This window comes from Sarcophilus harrisii, chromosome 4 (assembly GCF_902635505.1).
Source record: "Sarcophilus harrisii chromosome 4, mSarHar1.11, whole genome shotgun sequence".
NCBI classification, from domain to species: Eukaryota; Metazoa; Chordata; class Mammalia; order Dasyuromorphia; family Dasyuridae; genus Sarcophilus; species Sarcophilus harrisii.
The window spans coordinates 459,064,195-459,076,334 of record NC_045429.1 but is presented as its reverse complement, the minus strand read 5'-3'; the positions used below and the strand labels follow the sequence as shown (position 1 = coordinate 459,076,334).

Sequence of the window (12,140 nt, the reverse complement as noted above, 5' to 3'; positions counted from 1 at the left end):
CCCCTGCCCCGCCGTGCACCCCGGAGGCCCGCGGCTCAACGCGCCCCCGGGGCCGGCGGTGTCGGGCCGGCTTCCCAGCCCGGGTCAGGGGGGAGCACCGTCTCATTAGCGGCGCCCGCGCCCGAGCTCCGCAATGCAGACATTACCGCGCAGTATTTTTCAATTAGAGCTGACGAATTCAATCAAAATTCCATAGATTAGGATGAAATGAGGCATGGGTCATTTACAGGGGAATTTAATTGCAGAGCCATTAGACAAACAGTATATTTGCCATTCGCCCATGATCCATCATTTTCGACGTCGAGGCGAGAGCCGCATCTTTCCCCCGACGCTGGCGCAGTTGCAGCCTCCTCCTCCCTGGCGGCCCCGGCCCCGGCCCTCCCCAGGGCTCCGGGCTGCGCGGGGCCCTGCAGCCCCCGGAGCCTGCCCAGGTTACTTGCCAGCCGCTTGGCTGCAGCGACCCTCGCGCCCGAGGAAGCGCGCCCGGCCCTGCCTCCTTGGGTGCCTTCTCTCTCCCTTCCTACCTGGATCCTCCTGGGGTCCGCCCACCGGCGCGAGCCGAGGTAGCGCCTTCTCCCTCCCAAGGTGCCCGTTTCTTTTGTCTGCCAGACTGTGCCCTGTCTCCCCTCTCCCGGTGCCCGCTCTTCTCTCAGTACTCAGGCAGCCGGAGGCGAACGTTCTCTCACCACTCGCCTCCCGCCCCCGACTTGCTGAATTGCCTGTAGAAGTCCAGCCTGCCTGTGTGCCCCTCCCTTATTTTTTTTAACGGTAGGGTGGCCTCAGGGGGCATCTCCTAGACTTCCCTGGCCCGCAGGCTGAGAGCCGGTCAGCTCCCCAGAAACGGCTCGCAAGGAAGAAGGGAGCCGGGAGCCGGCTAGCCCAAGGCACCCGAGCAGAGAGAGCTCTTCTGGGAGCCTGAAAGGTTCTGGGCTACCCCAGATCTCAGCCGCCGACACTCCCCAAACTCGAACATCCTTGCGTGGGGGAGTCTGAGCCCCGAGATTTGGTGATGGAGGAAGTGGAAAGGAGGTATACTTACTTACCTCCTTTCCACTTCCTCCATCCAAAACAAAACAAAAATCCTTCCTAGATTCCCCCTCGGTTTCAGGGGCAAGAGGAAATATTTATTTTTTGCAAGAGAACCCAGGAGTTCTTGGATTCTGTTCTCCCTCTTTGGTGCCATTTCCTCTCGACTTGGGAGGATCAGGCATCCACGAGAGGCCTGAGTAACGACCCCAGCATTTATCTTTTATGATTACTAAACAGCACGAGAGAGCCAGGCGGCCTTCCTTAAACCAGGCCGGCTTCCCAAGGTGCCAGTCGTGTCCTCCAGGAGAGTCAGGAGCTGATCGCTTCATATTAACTGCCTCCCATAAAAGCAAGCTTGCCCAGAGACGGAAGGGAAAGCAGAAACAATCCTCATTTTGCCCGATGAGTTTTGCTGGGGCGCCGTGTTAGCAGCCTGAGTGATTTAATTGGAAGCAAACGTGAAAAATGTGTCATTTTTGGGGAAGAATTTATGCTTCACTTCCTAGAAATCTCATTGTGTTAACTAGGAGCCTACTGTGTTCTGTTTAGCAGCCTTAATTGCATTTTTATGTGTCTCTGTATTATGAGTTAATGTGACCTCCTGTCTTTAGTTGATAAAAAAAAAAATAGATCCCCCTCCCCTCATATCTGCATCCAGCTGAAGAACAGAGACAGGGACAGGGGGACAGAGACAGAGATACAGAGACTGGGCGGCAAAGGGGGAGGGAGCGCAGAGACCGAGGCACAGTTACAGACAGACAGACAGACAGAGCCAACTGGTCAGCTCCCCTAGGTTCCGCTAACTTTGTAACTTCGCTTTTTCCGAACAGGGGCCGCTACTACACGCGTGGACAGCACCGGGACCCTCCTTGCCCGCCTGCCTAGCCAGTGAGTGAGTAATCACAGCCCGAATTCAGACCCAGCAGTAAAGCCAGACACCGCATTCTCAATCACGTTTATTGCTCACAAATTATATTACAACGAAATCGCCTTGTTTTGATCGGAGCCTTAGGGCTGCAGCCGCGGCGGGATCGGCAGCCCCGCGAAGCCATCTCGTCACCACCCTGTCTCGCCACTCGTCTCTGCCAGCTCCAGAGGAGGCTGGAGCAGGGGCAACAGGGACTGGGCTCTGGGGATCGCGTTTGTTTTTGCTTTTGTTTTCCCTTTAATTTTTCTTTCTTTCTTTTGTTGTTGTTTTGTTTTTGCGGGAAAACCCTTCCAATACGGCATCACCTAAAAGGGAGCCGACTTCACACTGCATTCATGTGTAAACGCAGTCTCCAAATCTGCCCGATTATACGAGGAAGGGCGGGCGCTGCATCCCATCAGCAATACTTGGACCACTGCCTCTTTGCCCGGAGGCCATTGGCTTAGGCGGGGGTCTACTTTGGCAGGATGCCGTTCTTGCTTTGTTTGGGGCTTTCTCCCCGCTCTCCCCACGGGGGGAGTACAAAGCCAGAACCCGAGTTCTTCACTCTCCTGTCTTCCTCTCCTCTCTTTTTCCCCTTCTGATTCTGGGTAAAACCCAATATTCGTGCTAGACCGTGGGAAGACTGTTGGGCACATGGCGCCACCTGGAGGATCTCGCAGGGATAAGTACCCGTTAAAAAGATTGGGTTTGTCCGGGACTGCTTTAAAAAACAAATAAACCAATGGAGGGAAAACTTGTCTTAAACGGAGAGGTGTTAGTCATGTTTTCAAGACAAATCCAACTTTCATTACCGACTCCAGGTATCTTGGCGCCATCTTGAAATAAATCTAGTAGAAAAGGCTGAGGATTAAAGGCTCTGGATTAAAAAAAAGAGAGAGGTACAGATTGGAAGTAGGGATAGAATCCTATTCAGGGGCCGCTGCCTGGAAAGTGATTTAATTGGAAGCAAATTGGACAGGCTAAGTGACAGTAAATGTGCCATGTTGTTACCTTTTATTCCTTACACTGTCCGTGAGAGCTCAGAGCTTTGCAGTTGATGTTATCATAACTCCTCTCTGCACACAGTGAGCGGGGCCCAGTATTTTGCGGGCCAACTTCCTTCCCACGTTTCTAATTTTCCTTTCAGTCATTCAGTTATGTAAGGTTTCTATACAAGATTTCTGTTATTCCCTGTCCATTGCAGTTATACCAGAATGAACTATGGTGCTTTGGCCCAGATGCTGGCATCTGGGTTGGCGTGATGGAGGCTTCCCAGAGATTCCAGCTCTCTTGCCTCCTGCTTTCTTATGGGACTAGGGTAGGGAGGGGTATCCCAGAAGAAGGCAAGGGAATGGGGCCAAGGGCCAGTGGAGTTTGATGTAGGCATCCGGCCAAGGTCATAAAAGATCCTTAGGCACAGGCTGCCTACTGACCCTTAGTTGCTTTCATTCTAGGAGAAAAATGGGAATTAAACTTTAAAAGGCTATTATAATGGCCTGGAACATAACAACTGGTACTGGGACCAAATTTATGAACGCCTCTCTGGATTCTGGGAGTTTTAACACTTTTAACACAACCTAAAGCATCATCAATGTAGCTGAGACCCCTCCAAGGGAGCTTAGAATTCCACAGTTCTACTGATATTGAATGACATTATAGTAGAATGAGACCTCAGAAATCATGAAATTCAACCCTTTCCTTTTTTTGTATTATAATTTTTCCTTCCATTTTACAAAGAAAGAAACTGAGACCCAGAGAGGGAGAAGGGGATTTAAGATAAGAAAGCTTGTAAGTCATGAACCAGAATTTAGACCCAGGTCTTCTGATTACAGAAATTAAATGTCCTTATCACTGCACTGCCCTTCCTCTCTGTACATCCTTTTAAGTATGAAAAGGCCAGAAATGTGGCCATTAATATCCTCGACATGCAAGATAACCTTAGTTAAAGGATGTCTTGTTCTGTTAGGATTACTGCCAGCTTTTTCAAATGTGACTAATTTCCCAAGATCAGAATTTCAAGGGACAAAGATGGATCAGGGACAAGAGCTCCTGGGGCAGAGAACCATCCAGCCTCACTGCCTTGAAGCAGTCACTTCTATTTGGCCACAGGTTTCAATGGGATACTCAGAGTGGATCACCTGTGGTCATTTTCCATTTCTGTATAAAGGATTCACTAATCTTTGGATTTCTCATTTTCCCATGGCTATCTTTTACCTTTTTTTCTAAATTAATGAAAACACAATCATATTTTGCGTCAATCAAAGTAAGGACAAAAGAGTAAAAACTAATTCCCTGCTATCTTTCCTTCCTAATTCATCTCAACCCAGGCAGAAAGGTTCCTTCCCTAGGATGGACCATGTATTCGATTGCATTTCATTTCATTCAAAAAGTCCCTATTTCGTGCCAGTCATCAAGAATACAAAGACAAAAAAGAAACAGTGTCTGCCTTCAAGGAGCTAGTATTCAAGTCTAGACATCTCTTATGCAGTGGCCATGTCCAAATATGTCTGATTATTATTGGTGGCCAGTCTCCCTTGGACTGGGTAGTAGGGATGTTGATGTGTGTTTGGACCTTCTCTGGTGACCAGACCATCGATCACATGTGGTGAATGATTGTTATGTTCTGGGATGAGTAGAATTCCTCTCTAGTTTATAAGGGCTATCAAGCTACTGACTGATAATATCCCAATGCTGATATTAACCAGCGATGTCAATTTTTCTATGCATCAGGTTCCTCTTTGTAAAATGAGAAGGTTACATTGGATGATTCTCAGTTGACATATAAAATCTACAATCTTATGAGTTTCACATCTATGAGTGGTAGTGGAGGGACAATGGTAGGGGAGGGCACATGTCTCCAGCCATTCAGTCAAACATGGCAGAGCCAACCTGATGTTTTGTGAGCCCCGTGACTATGGCAGGATGGCTGGGGAGGGAAGGCACAATTTTTTCATTTTAGTCAATCCTGCTCTTGTTCAGGACTTCCAGACAGAAACAGATTGACTGGTAAGGCACAAATAGCAAGAAAGGAGACGGTTGGTTGGTCACCTTCAATTTGCTGACTTATAACAATGAATAACTAACAATGATCTATGGTCTTAACATTTGCAAATCCCTTTAAATATATCGTTCACTTGATGCTCAGGACAACCTGAAAGATAGAGGTTGCTATTATCCCTATTCTATAAATACAGAAACTGAGGCAAACAGGTTAAGTTACTGGCCAGGGTCATACAGCTAATAAATCTTTAAGGCAGGATTTGAATTTAGGTCTTCCTGAGTATAAGTCCAGTGCTCTTATCCAGTGTGAGGTGGCTTCCTTTACTATTCATTTTGATTTGACAGAGTTGACTCCAGGTGAAGCAGAAATCTTTTACCTCCAGCAACCTCTTGCTATTCCCCTTCCCCATTTTTTCAGTGGCTCTTGTTATTAGATGTGGAATCTTCTGTGAATGGAAAGGGGAAAATCTGATACCAAAGTGTTAGGTATTTAATACTTTACCCTTCTTAGGAACGGATTCATAGGATTCTCTAGTTTGAACTGGAAGGAATCTCAGAGGTCACTCAGTCTACTCCCCTTCATCTCACAAATGAAGACTGAAGCCCAGAGAGAAGTTAACAAGTTATAGCAGAACTATGAGTATTGTGTGGAAAACGCTTTTGCCTAAGGACCTGTCCTGGGGGAGATACCAGCTGCACCAAGAGGTAAGACCAGCTAAGTTTGGAAGAGTTTCAAGAGTGGGACTATGAAGGATATATCATCATGTTTGGGAAATGTGTTTACAGTGTTTGGGTTGTCAGTGCTCTGCTTTAAAAGACAGTTGTGTTTGATTATGTTGAGTCACCTTTTGGAGAGTTGAACTTTCTCTATCCTGGTGCTTTTTGAGTTGGATGATTTGGGGATGAGAACCAGTTGAGAGATTGACCAATGGTCACCACCCAAAGCAGCTTTGCATATAGCTAGAAAGAAAGATTTCCATGAGAAAGGAGTCATGTTATTGGGTATTTGGCTCAACCTTAGTAGAATACTATCAGTTCCCTAAATTTGCCTTCATGGATTTCCACAACTCATACCTGATGTTCACTTTTTGCCTCTTCCTTCACTTTTCAGGCAACTGAGTTGTTCAAGCACTCGTAGAGCCAGGAAAACCTGAGTTCAAATCCTGCCTCAGATACTTACTAGCTATAAGACAAAATATGGCACTTATCCTTTGTCTGCTTCAGTTTCCTCATCTGTAAAATGGGCATAATAATAGTATCTATCTCTCAGGACTGCTTTAAGGATAACATGAAATAATATTTGTAAAGTGATTTCTAAACTTTAACTCTCCATATGAATGTGAGCTATACCTATCAGAAGTTTCAGTTTCCTTTAAGTGTCACCTCTCAGTGAAGTCCTCCATGTTTCTCTCTGTCCTTCCTCAATGCACTTTGGTACATACAGCTGTAAAGCTGGCAAGGACCTTGAAGGCATCTAGTCTAAGTCCTTCATTTTATAGGGGAAGACCCAGACAAAGGAAGTGATGTCCAAGGCTAGGAGCAGGATCTGCACTCAGCCCTTGCAATGGTGCTTTTTTGCTCTGCCCCTGCTGCAATATAACGTTGGTTCCTTGAAGGGGAGGACGAGTTCATTTTGAGTTCTGTGTCCCCAGGGCTGAGACGGTGTTCAGCACAGAGTAGGGGCTTAATAACCTCAGGGATGGGTTGAGTTGAGTTAGCTTGCCATGGAAAGCCATCATCCATCTGTAGCATCCCATCTCCAGCTCCCAGTCTTTACCCAGGTGTTCTCCTTAAGCTCCCCAGCTTCCTCCAGATTATCAATCTATTTCTACATTGCTTCCCCATTAGACCATAAACTTCCTGAGGGCAGGGACTTCATTTGCTTTGGAAGAAGTCCAGCTATGAGCCAGCACAAAGCCTGACACACAGAGGGAGTACTTTTCTGCCCAAACAACTTCCCTAGTGCTTGTGGGAGCAAACACAAACCCTTCGGACTGTTCACATTGGCTCATCTTACATTCTGCTTCCTGTAAAAGAACCACACTATCTCACAGATGCTGCAATAAGCTTTTCATGTAATGCAGATCACACCAAACTTGTTTTGACCAGATTCTACACTCTTGCCAAATTGACTGATCATTCATCATTTGATTTCCAGCCCCCATGTCTTTGCGTACACAATCCCTATGCCTAGAATGCACTTCCTCCTCTCAGCCCGTAACTTCCTTCAATGCATCCATGGGCATTTATTAAGCACCTCCTCTGTGCCAGGCACTGGCCAAGGTTCTAGGGCTCCATATGGGAGCATGAGAGGCCCTGCCCTCTGACAACTCACAAACATTCCTCCAGTAAGAACTTCGGGCTGGGGGATTTGTCCGTCTGTCTCCTCCACACCACAGATCTCCTGCCCTCTCTTGGAACGACTTGAGCACTAGGCTTGAAGATGAAAACCATGGGCTTAAATTCCATTTTTTAGCTTTGGGTCCCTGGGTGCGTCAACCCACCTCAGCGACCCTCATTTTGTTGTTAAAAGGGGCTTGGTCTAAGTAATTTCTGTGGTACAGGGAACTCCCTCCTTCCACCAAAGCAGCCCCCCCACCCTTAATTGTTTTGGAGAGGCTCTAGAATATTGAGAGGTTAAGAAATTTGCCCAGCCAGTGTGGGTTGGAGGCCCTCTGCCTCAAGGGCTGTGACAGAGTAAGCATTTATTAAATGCTTGTTGAATGGAAGTGGATTCAGGTTCTCCCTTTAATTTTGGCTAGGCAACGTAGGCTTGCCATTGGCCAATGTTAGTGGGGCAGCTGAGCTGTCTGGTCTTTGTTATCTGGGACCCCTGTTCAATCTTTTTCTGGGTCTTACAAGAGCAAGGACAGACCAGAGGGAATCACCAAGATTTGGGGGAAAAAGCATAGATGTGATGAAAGCTGTGGCTAAGGAGAGCTCCAAGTGCCTGTTGGGATGGAGCAAGGGCAGGACTGGGAGTCAGGAGGCCTGGTGCTAACAATGAAATAATGTGTTTCACTAATGGACCTCAGTTTCCTCTTCTGTAAAGTGGCCAGAGTAATGGCATTGAGCTCACAGGGTGGTTGTGAGAATGTGTGTCCCACACTTTGCTAAGCCAAGAGGGCTGGATAAATGTCGGAGATTATTACTGTTCAGGACTCTTTAAATAAGGGCCAGTGTCACTTCAGCCTCAGATTTAGAGTCTGTATCTCATGAAGGCAGGCCTGACAATTTCAGGTCTGTGACTCATAAGCCAAACTTTGCCAGTTTAGGACCTGACCCCCTCCCTCCCTCCCCAGAGACCCTCTTTTTCCAGTGAGCTTGCGAAGCTTGTCTAGACCTGAGGATTTACATGTTGCTTCCTCTCGGTAGAATATTAGCTCCTTGAGGACAGACACTGTTTCTTTGTGTCTCCAGCACCTTGCCTAGCGAATAGTAAGCGGTCATCAAGTTGTGGATGGATCAATGGCTTTTCTCTTCCTCATGTAAATGCCCATTTGTAGCTGCTTTGGGTAGTGGCATCTTAAGGAGCTGGGGAGGGGGTGGCTTGTGAGCTGTCAGCCCATCTTGAGGGTCCTGACCACTCCAGGGGCTGTGACAAGAGCTTGGAAATGAAAGCGATTTAACCATAGGCTCCTCAGCCTCAGTGGCCCAGGATCCCTCTGGCCACTCAGAGCAACAAGGCCTCTGGCTCCAGCAGGAGATAATGCTTCAGAGGTTCTGGTACCGGCAGCTGGGGGATGCAGGACCAGCACTTGCTGCCAAGGTGCTTGCGGACCACACAGCGACACAGATGCTGCAGACACCTCGGGGTTTGGGAGAGCATGAAGAGAGACTGGTAAAAAGGCTGGTGCATCTGGAAAGCAGAGGAGAGGCACAAGTCAGGCTTCTGTTCTGGCCTGGGAGGGGGTTGCTGAGCTATAATTAGCTGGTCCTCAGTAGTACCCTCCAGAGCTCCCCATCACCTGCCTTGGAGATGTCTCTGTCCTGAGGCTCTCTTCCCTGATTGGGGAGACCCAGATACAGCTGTCATTTCTGTGACTCACTTCTTTCTAGACTCACTCACTTCCCTCTTAACTCATTCCAGACTTCCTCTTTACCTCCTTGATAGTAGCCTTCCCTTTAACCCTTTTCCAGCCCCCTCCCCCTTCTGTGTTGCCTTTCCCCAGTGGACTGTAAGCTTCTTGAGGGCAAAGACGCTAACTCATCTCTGCTCTAGTGTTTCACCCAATGCTTGGTGCATAGTGACAACTTAATTATGCTTCATTCATTCATTATTTATTAATTTTTCATTTATCTTTGCAAAGGGTATATCGTATTCCTTAACCAAAAGAAACGTGTTATTTTATACATGTCTTCCTCTATCTAGAAGGCATATGTGATGTTAAAAAAATTGGAATCATAAAATTTTCAAATTAGGAGTCAAACCTCAGTCTTCAGACTCCCAGTCCTAAAGGCTGGCTTAGAGTTCCCTGCAAGGACCAAAAAGTGCTTTCTGCTGATCTTGATGAAAGACATAATCACAGAGACCTTGCAATCATAGGGAGCTGGCTGTAAGTCCTGCTTCTGATGCCACTTTGGATGGAGGTGAGGGTGGAGTCATTTTGCAGGTAGAAGGCTAGGAGTCCATTACCTGGCACCATTTACTCTGATCCTTTTATCAGGTGAGAGCACAGCTCAGTCAGTCAAAAATGACAACCAGGTATGAATAAGTTTGGGGTGCCTCCTTTGAACAATTAATAAATCAAAGGCATTGTAATTAAATGTTACTTATCAAATGATAAGTGATCAGCCAATTTGGCAAGAGTGTAGAATCTGGTCAAAAAAGTCTGGTTTTATCTGTATTGGGCTTACCTACCCAATGACCCAGACACCCCTTTTTAAGACTATAAGTTACCAAGGACTTTCTGGCCTTCACTGGTAGTGGAAATTTCCTCACTTGGGAAGTTTACTAAGTCAAAGAGATTACAGCTCTGATTTAAAAATTTGGTAGGGAAGGAGTATAAAAGTGATGATACAGACATAATATTGAACATGGTAGTTGGATTTCCCAGGAGCCCTGGGTGCAGAGCTTATCTCCAACCCTGACTGGATGTATTGCTTTAGTCATTCCTCCGTGATCCTTATTTATAAATGGGGATCACCAAATTTTAGAGTAAAACCAGACTTTATTGGTCATCTAATCCTATTCTAGGCTGAAAAAAAAGAATCCATACTGTAATATGCTTATTAAATGGGCATCCAGCCTTTGATTGAATATTTCTAAAGAGGGGAGACCCACTACCTGCTGAGGAGTCTGTGGCAAATACTTTTTCCTCATATCAAATCTAAATATACTTCCTTGCAGATTTGGCTCTGATGCTCTGAGAAGGGTCTTCTAGGGTCATCTCTCTTCTAAATGACAGTCATTGAGATATGTGAAGATAGCTGACTTGTTCCCCTGGAGTCTTCACTTCCCCTGGATAAATACTCTCAGTTCCCAACCATTGTTCATACATCATCAAGTTCCTTCCGCATCCTGGTTAGCCTTCTCTGGCTATCCCCCAGGTCATTAATGAGCTTCCTAAACTGGAGTGCCCAGAGATGAACATAGAATAATATCTGCTTGATTTACTCCAGTTCCTATAGGAATGTCATATAGGGATAAAATAATATACTCTATAGTTTTGTAGATGAAGAAACAGAGTCAGAGAGAATGAAGACAGCAATGACATCTATTTCTTAGGACTGTTGTGAGGATTAAATGAGACAATATGTGAAAGCCCTTTGTAAATCTTAAAATGCTATGTGGATTTTAGAGATGGTAGTAGTAGTAGTTGTTATAGTAGTATTAGTAGTAGTAGTAGAAGTAATAGTAGTAGTTGTGAAGACCGAGTTAGTACCCTGGATGCCTTAGAATCAGCCAGAGTCAGGATAAGCAAAAGTCCTTGGTCTTTATTCTTGGTCTTTAGGGGTAGAAGTGAAGGGGATGGACACAAGTTCTCTACAACCTCCCTTCTCCTTGTCTACCACCAACGTGATTCTGGCTTGTCTTACTCCACCCCCTAATCCCTTCTACAATTCTCTGTATACACCAAAAGATCGAGCCAGCACAGAATAGTGGGAAGGGCCATTCCCCAAGCATATGCTAATAGAGTATTGTCCAATCAGTAATTAGCCTTAAGTCCTCGGTTGTCTGATTCTAGTGCATCTACTCAAGAGTTTCAGCCCTTTATAGTAGTGGTAGTAGAAGTATTAGTATTAGTAGTTGTAGAAGTAATAGTAGTAATAGTAGTACTAGTAGTAGTAGTAATAGAAATAATAGTAATTCTCCTCCTTAATGCATAGCCTTTATTTAAGGACAAGTAGTCAGCAAAGAAGTTCTAGATAAAAAATTGAGTCCATCTTTCAGTTCTTTTCTTTGATATCTGATGGAATCTAAGTTTACTCAGATATTATTGTTCCATCAAGTTCCATGGGCAATTTGGCCTTGAGAGAAAAGAATTCCCTGAGGAATAAGGAAGAATTCCCTTAGAAGGGAATATTAAGTGAAAAAAGAAGCTGCTTCCTTACCTGAAACACATCCTCGGGAATTACTTCTCTCCATTTCTCTGAGACCCGGAGCTTGGAGTAGGAGTTGAAAAGGATCCCAATGACTTCTGGGGTGGATGCACAAGACTTCAGGACCTGGTTTTTTGGAAGAATTTAAGAGAATGGCTTAGCTGTTTTGTGGAGACGTCTTCAGGGTGAGGTGCCAGTGTGGAAATGAAGGATGAGATCCTGATGACGACGTCTCTCCTGATATTCTGAAGCAAAATATAGAGATTTGGGCAAGAGGAAAGGGGAAACTTCAGTGACTAGTCACACTAATTGCAGAGCCAACCTCAAAGAGCAGTTCTTACTGGTTCTAGGTCAGGTTGGCAGGAGGTGTCCAGTAGAATGCCCTGCTCCCTGACAGTTTTTATCCATAACTTGGATGAATGAATCCAAAAATATGTTTATCAACTTAGCAAATGTCACAAAACTGGGTGGGGGGAGGTAACGCTCTGGCTGTTTGGTCAGGATCCTTGGTAAGTTAGAGACCAAGGGGTTAAATCAGAAATGAAATTAAATAAGGATGACCATAACTTCTTGAGAGTCAGTGCTGCTTAATAGATGGAAAGGTAACTCAGGAGCTGGGAAGACCTGGGTTCAAGTCCAGCCTGGGACATATATCAAT

General features: G+C 45.8%; 1 protein-coding gene across 2 annotated transcripts in view; it reads right to left on the bottom strand.

Annotated features, from left to right (window-relative positions):
• Nucleotides 1-1,970: 1,970 nt before the first annotated feature.
• The window catches only part of ASB18 (ankyrin repeat and SOCS box containing 18), a 65,530-nt gene continuing 55,360 nt past the window's right edge, over nucleotides 1,971-12,140 (bottom strand). For both annotated transcript variants that reach the window (XM_031968252.1, XM_023503806.2), the window contains 2 exons: nucleotides 11,495-11,608; nucleotides 1,971-8,798 (listed from right to left, as the gene is read on the bottom strand). In XM_031968252.1, the coding sequence (XP_031824112.1) occupies nucleotides 8,613-8,798; nucleotides 11,495-11,608 (300 nt within the window). In that variant the 3' untranslated portion in view covers nucleotides 1,971-8,612. The remainder of the gene's footprint in view (nucleotides 8,799-11,494; nucleotides 11,609-12,140) is intronic.